The sequence below is a fragment of the Enhydra lutris genome, unplaced genomic scaffold, assembly GCF_002288905.1.
Source record: "Enhydra lutris kenyoni isolate GAN:26980312 unplaced genomic scaffold, ASM228890v2 scaffoldscaffold29, whole genome shotgun sequence".
Classification (NCBI taxonomy): Eukaryota; Metazoa; Chordata; class Mammalia; order Carnivora; family Mustelidae; genus Enhydra; species Enhydra lutris.
Window position 1 is genome coordinate 5,992,207 of NW_019154113.1, and position 21,609 is coordinate 6,013,815.

A 21,609-nucleotide genomic window follows, 5' to 3' on the forward strand; every position below is an offset into this window, starting at 1 on the left:
TGCAACCTTCAGATCAAGAGAAAAAAAATTTTTTAGAAGAACAAAGCCTCAGTGACCTGTGAAACAGTATCAAACGATTTAATGTGTGTGTCTAGAGCTCCCAAAAAGCGAGGAAACAGGGCAGAAAAATATCTGAAGAAATAATGACAGAAAACTTCCCAATTTGGGAATCAAGAAAACCCCAACTAGGATATTTTTAAAATCCTACATCGTGGCACATCCTAAACAAACTGCTAACAAAAGATAAAGAGAAAAATTTTAACATAGACATAGAAAAAGGTATATACAAGGTAACAATGATGCAAATTGCAACTGATTTCTCATCAGAAACAATGGGGTCAGAAGACAATAGAAGGTCACCTTCATGAAGTGCCAGAGAGATACCCTGTCAATTGAAAATTCTATATCCAGAGAAAATATTCTTCAAAACTAGAGACAGCTTTGCACAAAGAAAACTGAGATAGTTCATTGCTAGAGGACCTGCACTACAAGAAGTACTAAAGGAAGTACGTCAGGCTGAAAAGAAATGATACCAGATAGAAAATACATCCCCAGGAAAGAATAAAGAGCATGGGTAATAGTAAATTAAAAACAAAAAAATATCTTTTTTGTTATCTTGATTTCCTTTAAAAACAATTGACTGTTGCAAAATAGACATATATTGTAGGGCTCATAACATATAGAAATAGTAGGATATAAGAATACAAGGAGGGTAAATGGAAGTATACTACTGGGAAGAGTCTTACAATTTATATTAAGTGGTACAACATCCTAAGTAAATTATAATCAGTTAGGGTTATGTGTGTGTGTGTGTGTGTGTATGTATCCACAAAAAGTCTTACACAGGAATGTTTAGTATTAGTTGTATTCATCATAGTCCAAAGTTAGAAGAAACCCATATGTCCATCAAGAGGGAAATAAATACATGAACCATATATTCAAACACTTGAATACTACCCTGCAAATTACAGAAGAATGGACTACCGATACGTGCAAGAGCATGGACACATCTTGACCAGAAGGTTCCACTTATATTATGCTCATCAGCAGATCCCGTTAATCTGTGGTCACAGAAATCAGAAGAGTGTTCACCTATGGCAAACAGACTGGAAGAGACATGAGAGGACTTTCTGGGATAATGGAAATGTTCTATATCTTGACAAAGATGCTGATTATATATGTCTGCCAAAACTCAGAATTGTACATTTGTGCGTTTCACTGTATGTAAATTTTACCTCAATTAAAAAAAACTGTAAGAGAAGACAAAAATAGGAAGAACAAAGATTAAAAATATAAGAGGGTCTTCAAGGATAACTGTCAAGTTCCATGTTGGGTATATGGGGGTTCATCATTCTATTCTGTCTACTTTTGTATTTCAAATTTTGCATAATAAAAAGCTTTTTAAAAGCAAAGGCAATAATGATGTATTAATACATTTATATTTATGTATTGTACAATGTATTATTAATAAACAATAATGCCTTGTATATTTAAAATTTGCTGAGAGTAGATCTCAAGTTTCTCACCACACACACACATACACAGTAACTGCAGGAGGTGATGAGTACGTTACTTAGTTGGATTGTGGTAATCATTTCACACTGTATACATATATCAAAAAAACATGCTGCATACCTTAAAAATATGATTTTTATGTGTGAAAAATAAAGATCAAAAATAAAAATTTTAAATATCACAGTAAAAAAAATAAGCTAAAATATTCATTTAACCTTTTCCTTATGGTATTTGGATACAAACCTACAAAACTCATTGCCAAATAAAATACAAAGTTATTAAAATAATTTTTTTTAAAAGGGAGCCTGCTCAGAAAAACAGTGCTTCAAGATTCCAAAGTTCTTATACCATAAACCATGACTTCAATAATTTTATCTGGGAAGATTTTTTGAGTGATGATTATTTATTCATCTTGGAACCAAGTTAAATCCATATTCTTAAGTTAGCCTTACCTTTCAGGCCAGGTTAGGGACTAAGTCAGGAAGCCATTTAAAGCAGGTGTATCAAGAACCTTTCTCTGGTCCACGGTGTGTGTCTGCCAGAGTTCATCGGAGCCCCATGTATAGATGACTCAGAGCTACTGCTTGGGTGTTCTCTGGTCAGTGCTTCGCTGCCCGTATCCATATCCCCAGGGCGGAGGCTTTTCCTATAGAAGGCTGCTGCTCCGCCACGTGTGTATAGGGACAACAAGCATCCCCTCATCTAAGCAACCCTGAACCAATACTTTCTGGGAGTTGATGTTTAAATGCTTAGGCCTCTCAACACCTGAGCAGGATGATTCCTGGGGTTTTACACAAGATTAAGCTCTCAGTGCCCACTGTGGTGGGTGGTGGAGGAGTTCAGAGCATGCTACCCCAAAATATGCCAGTCTGGCATATTCATTATTTTGAGTTAAAGGAGCTGAAAACTGGCAGATGCAAGAAGGCATTTTGACCTTCCCTTTTCTTTCTAAAAGCACAAAATCAAACTCCCATGGAAAAGCGGTCCTCCCTACACCGGAGGAAGGAAGACATTCTCATCACCAGAGATGGAGAGCAGAGGCCAAGGGAGATCTTAATAAACCAACCTTGTTAAACTAACCCTTACGTTCCTAGTCACTGCTTCTAATTAGCTGTCCTAACCCAAACCCCACTGTCTTATCACATTTTCACAACTATTACTCTTTGTCTAACCTAGTGTGAGTTTGGCTTTAACTACTTCTTTGGGTCTTCATTTTTCTGATGAAGGTTTCTTTGCACAGGAAAAAATTACTAAATAAAATCTGTATACTTTTCTCCTGTTGCTCTGTCTTATGTGAGTTAATCTTTGGGCCCAGCTGGAGACCCTAAGAGTGCAGAGGAAAAATTGTACCTCCCCTACACTTGCTTAGTCACATACTCTTAAGCTGTCTCCACGTTCCTCTATCCTGTCACCACTTAATACCAGTGTTCTCTGTTCCTCCCAAAGAACTACCTGTGCTTGGTGAGATGGCGGAAAGGGGGGAGGGGAGACAACATCAAAGAAAAAGGGTACAAAGAATGTTGTAGAGCTATCTTAAGCACAAAGTCTATGGGCCTTAAGGACACAACCAGTGATTGGGATAATAAAGAAAACTTAGAAAGTCTCTGCCTCCACCTTCTCTCTGTATATCTGCTTCATCTTCCTTTTTCTGTTTCCCAGTCTGCGTGGCTACTCCCCAGCACCTTGCAAGATTATATACAGCACTGTGCAACAGCCCAGAGAGAAAAAGAGACTGATTTTCTTTTTCTCATTTCCCCTGATGTCTCTTACTCTCTTTACTTCTCCCTCACCAGCCTCTTCCAGAACTCCCAGGTAACAACTGTTCTGTTTGTGTCAGGTACCTACACCAGCACCAAACAACTGTAGAGAAAAAGCCATGTCACAAGGTAGGAAAATGGTAATACATTCAATGTAACAGAATGGGGGAAAGGGACATCCCAGAAAATGGGTCCCAGTCCACATGGCTGCCACCAAAAGGGTACTGGCAGATAACTCAATAGAATCAACCATGAGCCATGGATGTGTTTGAGAAACTGCTGAAAACACTGGACCTTCTTCACAGCAACACAGACATACTCATAATTATCAAATTGTGTGCAAATTTCAGGGCATTCATGAAACCCTTATAATTCATTCTTAGGTCTAGTCTTAAAACTATATATGCACCTAGATTTTTTAAATGTTTCAGGTTTTTCAAATATTGGTAGAAAATTTTTCAAATTTTAAATATTGGAAATGAAATTATATTCAAAGGTTTTTCAACCACAACAAATGCATGTAATGAAGTGTCAACTCTTTCTAGGGAGTGTAACATGTAGAAGTCTATACATAACAGCCTTGACTAGGCTGAAGGGACTAACAATCAAATATCAACTGGTGTTTACTGTCATCAAATAAAGAAACACAGGAGTCCCTCATTTTTTTTTTAAAAATTTTTTTTTTACTACACGTAAACTACTTTCCCATTGTATATGCCCAACATGATGAGACGCTTCGGGGATATGTACCTAGCCCCTCAACCATTCAAATCATAACATATGAAATTACCTCATAAAGAGAGAAATAAAGTGAATCAAATAATTAGTAAGGTCTAGTCCATTGCTACTGATAATGGCCTAGAAAGAAAAAAATCTACACATGGCTCAAGTCAACAGTTTCTATCCAAAATACAGGAGAATGCTATTACTATATATAATTTTACTCAAAACAGCCAAAACCAAACATATACAACAGATGAAAGCTATGGAAATAAAACCAGCAGTAAATGCTTAAAATCTACTACACAACAGGTGTGATATAATTTAAAAATTAGATGCAAGCAGTCAGAAAACCTATACCCTTCACTGGTCATTAGGAAGCAGTCAATGATATTAGTAGCACATCCTTAACCTCTAAGAGTATATAATGGAAGGAAATGACCACATTCTACCACAAAATGCTCTTATATTACAGGAAAAAACAGAATAATAGAAAACAAAGAACAATGGCTTAACAGAATTGTATTTCTCACTTGCTCTTTGAATATATATAAAAGGAGCTTCTGAATACAGTATTATAGCCATGTATCTTGATTTTACAATAGATCTTGTAGAAGTTTCATATATAAGAATTTGAAAACCCAGAGTATTATCTTTACTGATACATTTCCTAGGCAATCTCCAAAAAAGAATCTAATTTCCTGAGTATCTGAATATATAAACTTGATGAAAGCTAGAATGATAAAACACCGCTGAGCCTGATTACATACAATAAACTCTAAAAGATCAGATTCCTACACTATATTGAAATTATTTTTATTAACTATTGTTGGAAAATGTAAGACAGTAATTATATAAGGTTAAAGAATTTTTCAAGCAGAGTCAACCACTGTACTATTTTTATAAACAATATTGAATCTATTTTATTAAGGCCAGTACATAAAATCTAAAAATTAATGAGTTACTGTGTTTCACTTAGAAATGTTTGTATTTGAAAGACGTCAGAGAAAGTATTTTTTATATCACAAAGAAATATCATAGACTTTTTCATTCATGGATTAAGCATGAGTAGCTTTTATCATTCTCATGTGACCCTGAAGTTCCACGACGGGTACTAATTTGTAATTCTGGTTGAGTCACACATTTCACCTGGATACACTAAGAGACTGGTTGGTGTTCCTGATTACTAAGTAGAAATAATTTATGACAATGTGACATCTGCATTTTTCTCTGCTCATTCTTGAATGCAAGGTAACTTTCACATAATATTTAAGGCACAAGATTTTTTATTCTTTTTAACATATTTCACCTTTTTTTTTTTAATATGGGAAGTGACATATGACAGAATTTGCAAATGTGTGGATTCACAAAGGAAGGCCCCTTTATGTCCCTTATAAGAAAGTCAACCGATTTAATGGTACCTCAGGAGAATGTAGAATTTCAGTACTATACATATGTACATCACCTTCTAGGAGGATATTCAGTAGGCAGAACTGACAATTAGTTCTGGGACTCAAACTTAAATTCTGCTATGAAATTCTAGTAAGATTTACTAAGTCAAAGTTAATATACGTAAGTTACCTCATTAGAAAATGACAGAAAGCACTGTATTTCTTTTTTGGGTACTAAAATGATTACCTCATGCAAAGTTCAACTAAATTTTCTCACATAAAATATTCAGAACTGAATTACTTCTTTGTACAAATATTTCATGAGAGGAGTGACTTGAAGGGGAACTGAACGCAATGCATAATTGTAGTAATTGTAGCTAAAAACATAAATGCCACCTTCTTATGTCCATATCAGGTAAAAGACCCTTAGACACATTTCACCACATTCCTTAGCTTCATCTTCAAACAAATATCCCAAATCACAAGTATACCCAAAGTTCACTGCCTAGACACACAGCAAGAAACAGAAATAAAAATAGATTTATAAGTAGATAAGAAACTATTGTGTGCTACAGACTGTGATTACCTGGAGGTAGGAATTGCAGTTGGTTATTAGCTAATCGAAGATGACGTAAAGCTCTCAGACGACCAATTTCTGGGCAAACAATTTCTAAGGCATTGTCACTAAGATCCAAACACTGGAGTTTTACAAGGGATCCAATGGCTTCAAAGAGAAAAGAAAGGTTAAGGCAAAATTAATTTGACCCAAGTGTTATGACAAATCTTAAATGCAAGTACCACTAATTAAAATATCATAATATCCCTGTTGCTGTTGCACAAATAGTAAAAACGCAGGTCAAAGTATATTTTATAGGAATGATAAGACTTCAACCTTGATATAAAACATGATAAGTTAAAAAGCACAAATAAAAATGGTACAGTGTAAAGCATTGCTTGAATAAATAAATAATGAAATGATATATAAGGTCTTTTTGTCTAACCAAAATTCTTAGCTGGATTTATTAAATTTAAAACTTAAAAGGATGCCTGGGTGGCTCAGTCAGTTGAGTGACCAACTTTTTTTTTTTTTTTAAAGATTTTATTTATTTATTTGTCAGAGAGAGAGAGGGAGAGAGAGCAAGCACAGGCAGACAGAGCAAGAATGGCAGGCAGAGGCAGAGGGAGAAGCAGGCTCCCTGCTGAGCAAGGAGCCCGATGTGGGACTCGATCCCAGGACACCGGGATCATGACCTGAGCCGAAGGCAGCTGCTTAACCAACTGAGCCACCCAGGCGTCCCGAGTGACCAACTTTTGATTTTGGCTCAGGTCAGGATCCCAGGGTTGTGGGACTGAGCCCCAGGCTGGGCTGCGTACTTGGCAGGGAGTCAGCTTGAGATTCTCTCTGTCCTTCTCCCTCTGCCCCTCCCATGCACACATGCTTTCTCTAAAGTAAAATAAATAAATAAATCTTTATTTTATTTTCATGTTTTTATTTTTACTACGTTATGTTAGACACCAGACAGTACATCATTAGTTTTTGATGTAGTATTTCATGATTCATTATTTGCGTATAACACCCAGTACTCCATGCAATCTGTGCCCTCCTTGATACCCATCACCAGGTTAAGTCTTTTAAAGAAATTAGAATTTTAGGGTGCTTGGCTCGCTCAGTCTATAGAGCATGTGACTCTTGATCTCGGGATTATAAGTTTAAGCCCATATTTGATGTACAAAATACTTAAAAATAATAAAAATAGATTAAAAAATAAAAATCTTTGAAATTTATCATTTTATTATTTACCTAACAATTTATCCAATAATAATTTACCTGTTATAACCATTTGACTTATTATTTACTTAATCAAAATTATTAACTGAACTTACTAATCTTTGAAACTAATAAATTAAAGATACTTTAAAAGTAAAATTCCCTAATATTCCAATCAAAATTTGTTCTACTATTATAAAGGAAAGCATAAACTATGGTACCTTCTAACTAAAAACTGGAAGTGGACTTACCTTCTGGAACCACAACTATGTTATTTGAGTGAAGGTACCTGGGGCGAAAGAAGAAAAAAAAAAATAGTTGTTATCATCCAGTACTTTTGCAAGATAACTAATCTGTAAAATGCTCACATTAGAAATTTATCAAATAAAAAGGGATGAAAGCTTTCTATCATATTGTACTCTAAGTGCATGACACAAAACCTGTGGTCATCACAGATAACTAATACCTCAAGAATGATATTTTATGCTGGAATTGCAAATATTAAACCTATTTACTGATTTAAGTTGTTATTTTAAAATAAAAGCATGCATAACAGATATATTTTGAGGTATTTTTTAAACTCAAAAAACAAACTACCACTTTTTCTAGTTCATTTTAAAGTGTTCAGGTTTTCAGAAAAACACGAATTGCGTAAAGAAAATCAACACTTATTACATAAATGAAAATGCAACTTTCAATTTCTAAAGGACAACTTTACAAAATAAATAAAAACTATTTCCAGCTAATATACTGACTGAGAACCAAGAATGGAGAGATTAAATACTGACCATTTACAGTATCTATAAAAATACTCAACTGTCAAGCTACATAATTTATTTCACAGCAAAAGGAATCTCATAAACAAGAATCAAATTCTTTTCTTAAAAAAAAAAGTTAGCCCTGCTGACAAGTCCAGACAAGTCTAGTGAATAACACTTTTCTCACGGAAGTATCTTTAGCGCACTCTGGTGGACACTTTATGCAAACAGCAGCAGCCGACTATTCAGAGAAGTGACAACTGGAGATCACATAATAATTTTAAAATAAATTTGTATCACTGATTTTCAGACATGAGACCTAGATTTTTTTTATATTTTCAAATCTACCATTGTATTTGTTATATGTCATAAAAATGTCTATATGTCATAAATTAGTCTTCATAAAATATTTTTGAAAGAATTTTGAACTTTTTTCTACATTTTTAAGTCTAACATCAAATGTTAAAATGTCACTAACACAAAATAAGAAAGATACAAAAGTAATACATTCACAATTATTTAATGCTGCATTAAATAGATTTTGTGTTGGTATTAACCTGCTGGGCCTAACACAATTTAAACAATTATTCCATTCTATCATATAATTTATTCCTTGTTTTGATATGTATATAAAACGACCTCACATTTTAAAATCAATATTCTTTAAGCATTAGTTTTAGGAAGGAATACCTAACTGCTTTATGAGATGACCCTAAAATCTCTTTGGTGCCAAAAGACCATATGTAAATAAATGTGCGAGCACACATGCATTTGCATTTGTCACACCAAAGTCAGGGTTCCTGGACACCAAAATAAAGAGACAACTGATTTTTCAGTTACCCACAAAATACTTGCCTAAACTCAAGTTCTACATATGCAAAACGACCTTAAAATGAATGCCCCACACCAAGGTGGACTCTAAGAAACTGGGCTTGTCTGGGTGGACAATGACAGGCAACTTTTGAAAGAAGGAACACCAGAAGAGGTCTAGTTTGGGTGGTAAGGCAAGAAGGAAGGTTTTTGATGTGCAAATTACTTTTTAAAACTTCAATAATAACAAATTATTACATGTGAAAAAAAAAACGAATGCCCAAATCAAAACATGAACTAAAGTGCTCGCTGTTATGAATGAAATTTAAAAATGTATTTTAACACATTAAATTTACCTACATTAAAATGAAGATGCAGTCTACAGAAAGAATAGAATGTTCCCAACCCTGACTACAAAACATAGGTGTGCGGGACCACCCCTACCACGTGAAACACCATCTCAACTCAGGTTATCCTGATGTGCAAGTGATAATCATCACTGGTGGGATGGGTCCGGGAACAGGCTGTGAGGCTGGAAAGAGTGCACCTCAGCAGCCATGTGCCCAAGGGAAAATTACTCAACTTCTCCCTTTCATAGTCTATAGAAGGAGAGAATAATAACACCAATAACATCAGGATATTGTTAAGGATTACATGGATCAATAAATGTAAAGCTCTTAGAACAGAGTACCATGAATGCCACTGTTACTGTTATTATAGTTATTGTGAGTCATCTATAATCAACGGTTTAGCAATTTTAAGTCACTTCTCTTTACTCATTTTTTGTAATTTCAAAGTAGTTGAAATGTTGGTGTTTCAATGTAACTAGTTTTCATCATAATCTCCTATAGCTCAAGGAGTTTTCATTCACTGCTGGCAGGAATGCAAACAATACGTCCACGTTGGAAAGTAGTTTGGTAGTTTTTTAATAAAATTAGATATACAGGGGTGCCTGGGTGGCTCAGTGGGTTAAAGCCTCTGCCTTCAGCTCAGGTCATGATCCCAGGATCCTCGAATGGAGCCCTGCATCAGGCTCTCTGCTCAGCAGGGAGCCTGCTTCCTCCTCTCTTTCTGCCTGCTTCTCTGCCTACTTGTGATCTCTGTCTGTCAAATAATAAATAAAATATTTAAAAAAAAATTAGATATACACATTTACTTAATAGTGATATGCCAATGTCAGTTTCTTACTTTTGACAAATGTATCATGGAATTTTAAGATGTTAACATCAGGAGAAACTGGGTGAAAGGGGTACTAGAACTCTGTACTCTCTTTACAACTTTTCTGTAAATATAAAATTGTTCCAAAATAAAGTTGACCTTTTTTTTTAAATTAAAAGAACAGGGCTTTTATTTCTAGCCGTGATGGAATAATAGGGACCAGATTTACCTGGCTGCTATAAGCAACAGGAAAATTGGATAGAATATATGAAACAATCATTTTTAGATTAAAAAAAAATAGGCAATTAGGATTATGTTACCTGAGAGAGAAGAAACAACACAAGCCATACGATGTCCCTAGCTTTCTACCTGGAGGGAAACTGTGAACTGTGGAACATGAATGGGATCCTAAACAAAATATATTTAAGTCTCACTGAGTTATGGAGACACAAGTCAGAATTTAGGGAAACTGAGGCAGCTGGAAATTGTGAGGTAGTGGGGTGGAGTTCTGGAGGAGAGGATGCTACATGGGAAAAAAAAAGAAAAAGAAAAAAACCTTTAAAAATATAAGTAAGGACCCTTTAACTCAATGCTGAATTCTAAAATGCAGCCTAGGCAAAAAGTGACAGAAAACCTATCAGCTGAGTGGTCCAGAAATCATACAGGGCTGGAGGCATTTAAGTTACGAGCAGCAAGGGTACCAGGCCCTTGTTGATTATCTGGCACATTCAAATCAGATCCTATAAAGGCCATGCCCTAGTAATAAGGCTAAACTAAGCCTAGAGTAGAGGTTACTCTAGACCTGTCCTAATGAAGTATAAACACAAGTCATGAAAGGATCAAACTAAATTGTAAATAACCTCATGCCAGAATAAAGCACACACACACAAAAAGAAAGACAACAAAGTCTAGAGACTCAGCAATGTGAAACTTGTAAGGTCCAGTGTCCAGTCAAAGAGTATTAGATATGCCAATAAATCAAGAAAATGTGACCGATAACAGTCAATACCAGCATATACAAGAGAACACAGATGATAAAGTCAGCAAACAAGGACATAAGAACAAGTATAAGAAGTATATTCAGACATTTAAAGCAAAATAGGAACACTGCAAGAGAAGTGTTAAAGTATGAAGAAGAAGCAAACAGAACTTCTAGAGACCAAAAATACAATGAACAAAGTGAAAGCATCACTAGGTGGGGTTAACAGCAAATTAGAGACTGAAGACAGAGAAATAAAATTTGTCCATACTGAACCACAAAGAAGAGAAAAAGACTGAAAAGAACTGAAAAGAGTGTTGATGATTAAGTGAAAATATTCAACAATCTAACAAACATGTAAGAGTCCTGGAAACATAGACCAGAGAGAGGACTGTAGAAATAAATATCTGATGAAATAATGTCAAAAAATTGCTAATTTTGATGAAAACTATAAAGACAAAGCCAAGAAGCTCAATGAATGTCAAGCATAAGAAAAAAGAAAACCCCAATGAGGTATATCAAAATCAAATCCCTGAAAAACAGTGTAAAAATGAAAACCATCAAAAAAATAAAAAAATAAAAATAAATAAATAAAACCGTCAAAGTAGTCTAAGGGGGAAAAAAAAACATGTTACATGTAGGGGAACAAATATAAGAACGACAGCAGATGTTGCTTCAGAAACTATGGAAGCCAGAAGATAATGAACATCATAAAAGTGCTAGGAAAAAAAAAAAATCAAGAATTCTAATTCCAGAAGACCAAAACAAAACTTCAAAACTAGGAAGGTGAGTGTAAAACAAAAAATATAAGACTTTCAGAGAAAAAAACTAATGTGAGATTTTTCTCACAGGAGAAAACCTTGATGGCCTAAGGCTAGACAAGGAGTTCTTAGAATTGACACTAAAAACATGATACATAAAAGCAAAAATTGACAAGCTGGACCTCATCAAAAGGTAAAACTTTTGCTTTCCAAAAAGAACTTCAAAGAAGATGAAAAGACAAATTACACATTGGGAGAAAATATTTGTAAACAACAAAGAACTGGTTTCTATACTATTTAAAAGCTCTTAAAACTCAAGACTAAAAATAAATCCAAATAGAAAACAAGTAACAGACACATGTCACTGAAGAAAAGATACAGATAACCAATAAATACTTGAAAAGATGTTCAGTATCATTAACCACTACAGAAATATAAATGAGAGCCACAATGAGAAACTAGAACAATCACATCTTGGTTGGGAGAATATAAAAAAGGTACAGCCAACCTTGAAAATTATTTGGCAATTTCTTAGGAAACTAAAAATCCAGAGCAAAAGTGAAAGAGTAGGGACCTCCAAAAATTCTTTAACATAAAATCAACAAGAATATAGGGCAAAATGATAAGCTTATGTACAAAACTCTGGAAATTAACCAAAGTGATACAGGGAGGGCTTATTTAAGAAAAATGGCAAAATCTCAATAAGCACAGTGAGCTCTGAACTTTGGGGCATTTTCACTCACTCTCCAGCTCTGCAGAAGCATGGGGGGGGGGGGCGGGAAGCAAAAATCAAACAAAAAACCTAGTGATTAATCACTATCAATCAAAGTGAAAAGCCTGGCTAGCACCTGACGGGGCAGAACTAGGGTAGAGCTCACTCCCAGAAAACTGTCATCATTTGAATTGTTTCCCAGTTCCTGGAAGAAGACCCCACTTGCAAAGCTGTTTTTAATTTGATCTGACTAGAAACTTGCCTCTTCCCCAGTTCAAATAAATTATGAGCAATTGTTTCACTTCACAGCCACCTGAGCCAATAGACAGCAGGTGGAGCAAACAATAGGCAACCAAAAACTTTAAATGGAAAAGTTGGGTAAGATGTGCATAGGAGCTCTGAAAACCTCTGGTGTATTTCTGGAAATCTAGAAGGTCTAAGGCAAATGTGCAAATGCTCAGGGAAGAGCTGAAAATACCCTAAGCAATCACCTCTGCTGAACTTGAGGCTCCTACGTGAGAAGGTGAAGGCTAAGGTGAAGTTGTCAAATGCCGGCTGAGAGGTGGAGGCCTACCACCATACAAGAACAAAGCTCCTCAGCAAAGACTGGGAGACTTACTGGATTCAGGCAGCTAAGGAAATCTCTGCCTAATCATTAGCTGACCACTAAGGTAATTGAGAAGATACTTTAAAAATAGTAATAAAAAAGAAAAGGAAAAGAAAGGAGAGAACTCTTTCCATTCATTCCCAGGCCAATATTACCTGGATACCAAAACCAAGACATCTCGAGACCACAGACCAATTTCCCTCATGAATACAGAAGCGAAATTCCTCAACAATATACTACTAAGCCAAATCCAGCAAATATAAAAAGGATTATATTCCACAACCAAATGGGATTTACCCCCACTGATACAAGGTTGGTTCATTCAACATACAAGCATCAATCAATGTAATACACTGTATTAACAGAATAAAGAAAAATATGTCATCTCAATAGATGAGAAAAAGACCATTTGACAAAATCAAATACCCTTTTGTGAGAAAAAATCTCAAGGAACAAGTAGTAGAAGGGAATTTCCTCAATTACATAGAGAGTACCTATGAAAACTCTATAGCTATCATCACACTGAATGGCAAAAGACTGCAAGCTTTCCCCCTAACATTAGGCGGGAACAACACAAAGATATCTGGTCTCACCATTTTTATTCAACATTCTATGTTATAGTCAAGGAAATTAAGCAAGAAAAAGAAATAATAGGGTTACAGATTGGAAAGTAAGAAATAAAGCTATTGGGGTACCTGGGTGGCTCAGTCAGTTGAACATCTGCCTTCAGCTCAGGTCCTGGGACTGAGCCCCAAGTCAGTTCCCTCACTGGGAACTTGCTTTTCCCTCTTCCTCTCCCTTCTCCCTCTCCTCCCTGCTCATGCTATCTCTCTCTTTCTCAAGTAAATAAATAAGATCTTTAAAAAAAAAAAAAAAAGAAAACTATCTTCATTGACAGATGACATGATCTTGTATACAGAAAATCCTAAGAAATACGCCAAAAAAAAAAAAAGTTAATAAATGAGTTCAGCAAGGTTGAAGAATAAAAGATCAAGGGGCGCCTGGGTGGCTCAGTGGGTTAAGCCTCTGCCTTCGGCTCAGGTCATGATCTCAGGGTCCTGGGATCGAGCCCCACATCGGGCTCTCTGCTCATCGGGGAGCCTGCTTCCCTTCCTCTCTCTCTGCCTGCCTCTCTGCCTACTTGTGATCTCACTCTCTGTCAAATAAATAAATAAAATATTTAAAAAAAAAAAAGAATAAAAGATCAACATACAAAAATCACTAGGATTTTTATATATTAGACAATGAGTAATTTTAACATGAATTAAGAAACTCATTCTATGTATGATAAAATAAAAAAGAATAAATACTAAGGAATAAATTTAATAAAAGAAGCTCAAGATTTTTACACTGAAAAGTGTTCAATGTTCAAACAAAAAAATGTTGAAAGAAACCAAAGATTTATTTATTTATTTATTTATTTATTTTTTGAAACCAAAGATTTAAATAGACATCTCACATTCATAGATTAGAAGACATAATATTATTAAGATGGCAACACTCTGTATATTGAACTAAAGAGTCAATGCAATTGCTATCATCAATTGCAGATGACTTTTTTAATAACTTGACAAGCTGATGTTAAAACTTGCATGGAAATGCAACAGACTTAGAATAGCTAAAACAATTTTGAAAAACAGGAATAATGTTGGAGGAACCACACTTCTCAATTTCAAAACTTACTAACAGTAATCAAGTTTATGTGCTACTGTTAAAAAGACAGACATACAGATCAACGGAATAAAATTGAGAATCCAAAAATTTTCCCGCATGTCCATGGCCAAGTGATTTTTGACAAAGGTGCTGAAACAATTCAATGGAGAAAGAGTATCCTTTTCAATAAATGGTGCTAAAATATTTGGACCCGCACATGCAAAATGGAAGGTAGACCTTTATATTGCAGCTTATGCAAAAATTAACTCAAAATGGATCAAAGACCTAAATGCAAAAAAAAAAAAAAAAACAGTTTCTTAGATATGATACCAGAACACATATTGCCAAATACTTCTTGATAAAAAATTATCAAGAAAATGAAAAGATAAACCACAGAATGGGAGAAAATATCTGAAAAGCATGTATCTGATAAAATATCAAATATATAAAGCATTCAAATGTATAGATTATATACCTCAAATATATAAAGCTATCTCAAATATATAAATCAAATATATAAAGCACTCAAATATACAAAGAACTTCTATAACCCAATAAAAATATTATTTTATTTTATTTTATCTTATTTATTTACTTATTTTTTAAAGATTTCATTTATTTATTTGACAGAGATCACAAGCAGGCAGAGAGGTAGGCAGAGAGAGGGGGGGAAGCAGGCTCCCTGTGGAGCAGAGAGCCGGATGCGGGGCTCGATTGCAGGACCCTGGGATCATGACCTGAGCCGAAGGCAGAGGCTTTAACCCATTGAGCCACCCAGGCGCCCCCCAAAAATATAATTTTAGAATGGAAAACAGAGTTGAATGGACATTTCTCCAAAAAAATAAACAAAGAGTAAACCCATAAAAAGACATCATTAGTCAGAAAAATTCAAATCAAAATTATGGTACCAATTCATACCTACTAGGATGACTATCATCAAAAGGAGAGAAAATAACAAATGATGAAAATGTGGAGAAATTAGGATCCTCATTTATTATTGGTGGAATTGTAAAATGATGCATCTTTTGGAAAACAGCTTGGCAGTTCCTCAAAAGGAACTTAAACAGAATTTACCACTGCAATTCCACTCCTAGGTATAAACCTTAAAGAACTGAAAATATATGTTCATACATAAACTCCTACATGAATGTTCACACTTGCGTTATGCAGCATAGCCAAAATGTGTGAACAACTCAAATGTCTATCAACTAAAGACTGGATAAACAAAACATGGTATATTCATGCAATGGAATGTTATACATCCATTAAAAAAAAAAAGAATGAATTCTGAAATATGCTGCAACATAGATGAAGCCTGAAACCATGCTATGTTAAAGCAAGAAGACCTAAAAAGCCACATACTATATGATTCCATTTACACGAAACATCCCAGACAAGCACAGCCATAAAAATAGAAAGCAGATTATTGGTCACCAAGAAGTTATTAGGGATTGAAGAAAGGGAGGAATGAATGCTAAATGGGTTTCTTTTGATGTGATGAAAATGTTCCAAAATTAGATAGTACTAATGGTTGCTCAACCTTGTGATTATACTAAACACCACTGAATTGCATACTTAGAACGGAGAATTTTATAGTATGTGAATTATATCTCAACAACAACAAAATGAAACATGTAATTACCATATGACTCAGCAACAGTCATCTTAGTCATTTATCTCAGAAAAATGAAAACTTAGTCACAAAAAAACATGTATACAAATGTACCAAGCAACATTATTTATTACAGATAAAAATAAAACCACCAATATGTCCTTCAATGGGTAAACAATTGAAGAATCTGCTTACATCCATACCATGAAATAGAATTCAGCAACAAAATGACAAAATGACAGAGATAGAGAACAGAGTAGTAGTTGCCAAGGTTTGGGGGGCCACAGGAAATGTGATTATAAAAGGGTAGCTCAAGCAATCCTTGCAGTGATGAAAGTACTCTATCTTAACTATGATAGTGATTATACAAATCTACACATGTGATAAAACTGCACACACACACACACACACACACACACACACAAGTACACAGAAAATGAACACTGGATAAGATAACACCAGTGTCAATCTTCTGGTGCTGATCTTATACTTTATACTATGTGTATGCAAGACGTGAACAGAGGTGGAAACTAGAAGGGTACACAGCATCTTGCTGTATTATTTCTTATAATTACATGTGGATCCAACATTATCTCAAACTGAAATGATCTCAAATTTTAAAAAAGATGGAGAAATAAAGACTTTATTCAGTTAAACCAAATCTGAGAGAATAATACAAGAATTAATATGAAAGACAACTTTTCTCATTTTAAGTTTCTTTAAATAAACAATCTAAATTCAAAGTTAAAATAATGACTTTGGCCAGTTATCAGTTTAGTCTGTCAGCTCCAAATCTACCTTCTATGACTGGTCTAATGTTAGGTTGTCAAAAGAGGGCACTGGAGTGACTTTGCCAGATGACAGCAGCAGGAAGGCCCTCCCTTCTGGGGCCAGTTGCCCTTCAATTGTTTATTTAGCGCAGGAGCCAAAGCCCAGAAGCACTCACCTCAGCAGCCCTCTTGGAAAACCTCAAGCCACATTCTCACACTATGAGCTCCCACCCAGCTCTGTAGCAGTTCTTGGCTACACCGTCAGGCCACCCTCTCCCCATCCGGCAAAGTACTGCTACAGACCAGCTTTGACCAGCTCAGGCAACAGTCTTACCACCCTGTGGCCACTTCTGTGGCAGTCCTGCTCACACTTCAGGCAACTGCCTCCCCACTAGCCAGGCTGCTTCTACAAACCAGCTCCAGACTAACAAAGCCTTCCTGCAACAGTGAGCTGGTATCATGGAGCAGCTCCAGCCTACACCATCTGGCAAGCTCCTCTACCACCAGCAGGCTGTATGCTCCTGTGGTAGCCAGACCTCCACTGAAGAGGTCTAAATATCAGCGTAGGGGACGGAGTGCTCCTAAGTCATCAGTCCTTTCACTGCCTACTTTCCCTCAGCCCAGAAGTAATATCTGCTCTTTGTACTTACTAATTCTGCATACCATAGGTCCTTTATCTTCTTTTAGTAGCTAATAACATTTTACTAGTCAACAATTCTTTGTATTAATTTTCCCTGTTTAAACTACAGGTATGGTTTCTATCTCCTAACTGGACCCTGACTGACATACACATGATATGTACACATATATGTATATCGATAGATACTTACAAACACACACATGATAAGACATACAATAGCACAAAGAATGAAGCATTGATGTAAGGTTCCTACATTACATGTGAAGTGGTGCATTATGAGAAGGTGGACTATAACAGGTTAAAGAAGCACAATGTAAACAAAACACTGAAATAGAAATAGAGTTAGTAAATGGGTTCCTAATAGCGGTAGTAAATGGGATCCTACATGACACTAAAATAATTTTAAAGAAAGAAAGAGTGAAAAAAATAGTAACAGCTGAGACAAACAGAACACAAGTTGTAAGATGGTTGACTTAAATTCAATCATATCAGTAATCACATTAAATGTAACGTGATCTAAACACTCCAGTTAAACAGCCCGATTGTCAGATCGGCCAAAAATCAAAGAACCAACTAATGTTGACTTCAATAAACCAACCTGAATTATAAAGACACAGAGTGGTTAAAAGAAAAGAATGTAAATTCCAATTCAGTACAGGAAAATAAACTCCTACCAGACTGATCCTCTAGCAGATAACAACTAAAATGCTGAAGAACACACACACACACACACACACACACACACACACACACAGGGCTCTGAGGCACTGCAGAGTAAACAAAACCAAGCCAATTCTGGCAAAAAGTCTAAACTTAGAATGAATGGCATTGGGTGAGTTTGAGATTTGCTTTGCTTTTTATTTTTATTTTTTTAAAGATTTTTTAAAAGATTTTATTTATTTAACAGAGAGAGAGAGAGAGAGAGAGAGATCACAAGTAGGCAGAGAGGCAGACAGAGAGAAAGGGGGAAGCAGGCTCCCTGCTGAGCAGAGAGCCCGATGCAGGGATCAATCCCAGGACCCTGAGACCATGACCTGAACCGAAAGCAGAGGCTTAACCCACTGAGCCACTCAGGCACCCCTTGTTTTTTTTCTCCTTTAAATAGCATTTAGTTTAAGGCAGGGTACAGACAGTTACCATGCAAAGCAGCTAACATTCTGATAAAAAACTTTAGACCTACCAGCCTAAAGAATAGGAAGACAGAGTTCAGGGCAACCACAACCACTGGCAGGTAAAGGGAGAATACCAGACAAAAAGAGTCAGGGAAGGGGAACCCCAAATTCTATTTCTAAACTTTGCCTAAAACAATGGCAATCCCAGAACCATGCAAATATAGAAAAAACTCCAGCTAAAGGTAAAAGAACTGCACCAAGATTTCAGCTGCCCTCCAGGAAACAGTTTACTGCTTGAGTCAAACCAGTGAATTGCCTGCTAAAGCAAAAATATCAACACTCTTTGAATGAATATAACAGATTCCAGTCACCAAGACACAACATTCCCAATTGTCAGGATATAATCAATTCAACGTAGGAAAACACAAGAAATGTGATCCATTAACAACAACAACAATGATATCAAGCTCAAAATGACCAAGATGTTGGAATCAGCAGACAAGGAATTTTTACGTAGTTATTACAGCTATACAGAGTGATCTAAAGTAACATATGCCTGCAATGTAAGGACGGGAAATTTCAGTAGAAAGGAAGGAGAGATGAATGAACAAACAAATGAAAGAAAGATCTAAAACTGAAAAAATTACTGGATAAAGCTGGATAACAGAATGAATATAACCAAAGGGAAGAGTTTATGAACTTGAAGAAAGATCAATATAAATTATCTAATCTAAAACATAGAGAGAAGGGGCACCTACCTGGATGGCTCAGTCAGTTAAGTCCCAGGGTCCTGGGATCAAGCCCCATGTTCAGCAGGGAGACCACTTCTCCCAGCTCCCTGTCTCTCCCAGCTCCACCCTCTGCTCCCCACCCCTGCCCCACTTGTGCTCTTTCTCTCATGCTCTCTGTCTGAAATAAATAAAATCTTTAAAAAAAAAAAAAAAAAGATAAAATGCAGAGAGAAAAAAAGACTGAAGGAAACATGAGCAGTGCCTCAGAGGAATGCAGGACATCAACAGATGTAACATATGTGTAAATGGTGCCCAAGAAGGAGAAAGGGAATAGTGCATAAAAAATATTCAAAGAAATAATGGTTGAAATGTATCAAATTTGGGAAAAGACATAAATTCATAGATTCAAGAAGCTCAGCAAACTCCCAACATAAATAAATACAGAATTACACCAAGGTACATCATAGTTACATTTCTGAAAACCAAAAAAGAAAATTGAAAGTAGCCAGAGAAAAATGATATATTAATACAAGTGAAAAATGACTAAAATCCCACTAACTTATTATATATAATATACATAACACAGAATTATATATTATTTATTCACTTATATTATATAACTTATTTATATTACAAACATAGATGTTTATATATTGTGTTATTTCTTATGTAATACAATATGTTATACATAATTACATACATATTATATAAAAATATTTCTAAAGGGCTCAAAGAAAAACACTATCAAGTATGAAGGCGACTACCACTATACACATAACACAGTTTGGAGTATTACTTTGGCAGTCTTCTACATCTTCATGATTGTTTCACTTTTTTGCCTGAAGGCCTCAATAATTTTTTTCCTTCAAGTCTAAAAAAGGCTTTGAATAAATTCCACACCCATTACTAATAAAAATTCTTGAGAAAGTAGAAATTAATAGTCTGGTAGGTAGCCTCCAAGACGGTCCCCGTCGATCTCCACTACCTGGCATGTAGGCCCTTGTGTGGTAAGCCTCCCCTTAGTGTGAGCTGGACCTACTGACTTGTTTCTAATGAACAGAATACAGCAAAAGTGATGAGATGTCACTTCCATGATTAGATTAGAAAGAGACTGTGGATCCTGTCTTGCATATACTCTCTTGCTCTTTTTTTCCTTGCACTGATGGAAGCCAGCTGCAATGTTGGGAACGACACTACAGAGAGGCCAACTGGCAAGGAACTAAAGGGAATTAGTCCTCTGGCCAACAGCCGGCAAGGAACTGAGTCAACCTTTAGGCCAAAAACCTGAGATTAACTGAATCTTGCCAATAACCACATAAGTAAACATAGAAGAGGATACTTCTTTTAGTTGAGCCTTCAGAGAAAACAGCAGCCCTGGGCAACAACCTTGATTGCAAGCCTTGAAAGAGACATTGAGGCCAAGACACCCAGCTAAGCCAAGCCCAGATTCTAGATCGTCAGAAAATATGAGATAATAAGCATTCATTCTTTTAAGCACCCCTATCCACAGTTTAAGCCACTACATTCTGGATAATTTGTTAAGCAGCAACAGACTGTTAATACAAATGAATATAACACAATAGATTACATATACGTTCATTGTAAAGCCAGTATCTTTCTTATGGGGTAACCCCGGAGGTATTCCCACTAAGGTCACAAAAAAACAAGGATGTCCACTGTCTCAAGTACAATTTCACACTGTTCTGGAAGGACTAGCCAATGCCATCAGACTAGAGAAAATAATTAAAGGCATAAGGTTTAGAAAAAAAGAAACAACATTATATGTATTTTCAGACATGAGAGTATACCTGAAAAACCGTGAGGAATCAACCATAAAACTAACTCGAACAATAAGATTCCAGCAAGGTAGCACAATATAGAGTTAACACACGAAAACAAAGTGCTCATGTATTCAAAAAACAACCACTTAAAAGAGGTAACAAGTAAGAAAATTCATTTACAATAGCAAAAAATATATATTAAATGCTTAGGAATAAACTTCAGAAATGTTCAAAACCTATATGAAGGAAACTGTAAAGAGCTTATAAAAACAAAAAGTAGACTTAAAATAATGTTAAGACATCTTTCTTCTTGAAAATATACACTGAAGTACTTAGAGGTAAAAAAACATGATGCATGCAACACTCTTGAAAGC

At 35.6% G+C, this 21,609-nt stretch overlaps 1 protein-coding gene across 3 annotated transcripts in view; it reads right to left on the bottom strand.

Moving 5' to 3' along the window:
* LOC111152679 (leucine rich repeat containing 28) overlaps positions 1 to 21,609 on the bottom strand; it is a 156,273-nt gene that overhangs the window by 114,455 nt on the left and 20,209 nt on the right. For all 3 annotated transcript variants that reach the window (XM_022511241.1, XM_022511238.1, XM_022511240.1), the window contains exons 4-5: positions 7,403 to 7,440; positions 5,970 to 6,107 (exon numbers count right to left, since the gene is read on the bottom strand). In XM_022511241.1, the coding sequence (XP_022366949.1) occupies positions 5,970 to 6,107; positions 7,403 to 7,440 (176 nt within the window). The remainder of the gene's footprint in view (positions 1 to 5,969; positions 6,108 to 7,402; positions 7,441 to 21,609) is intronic.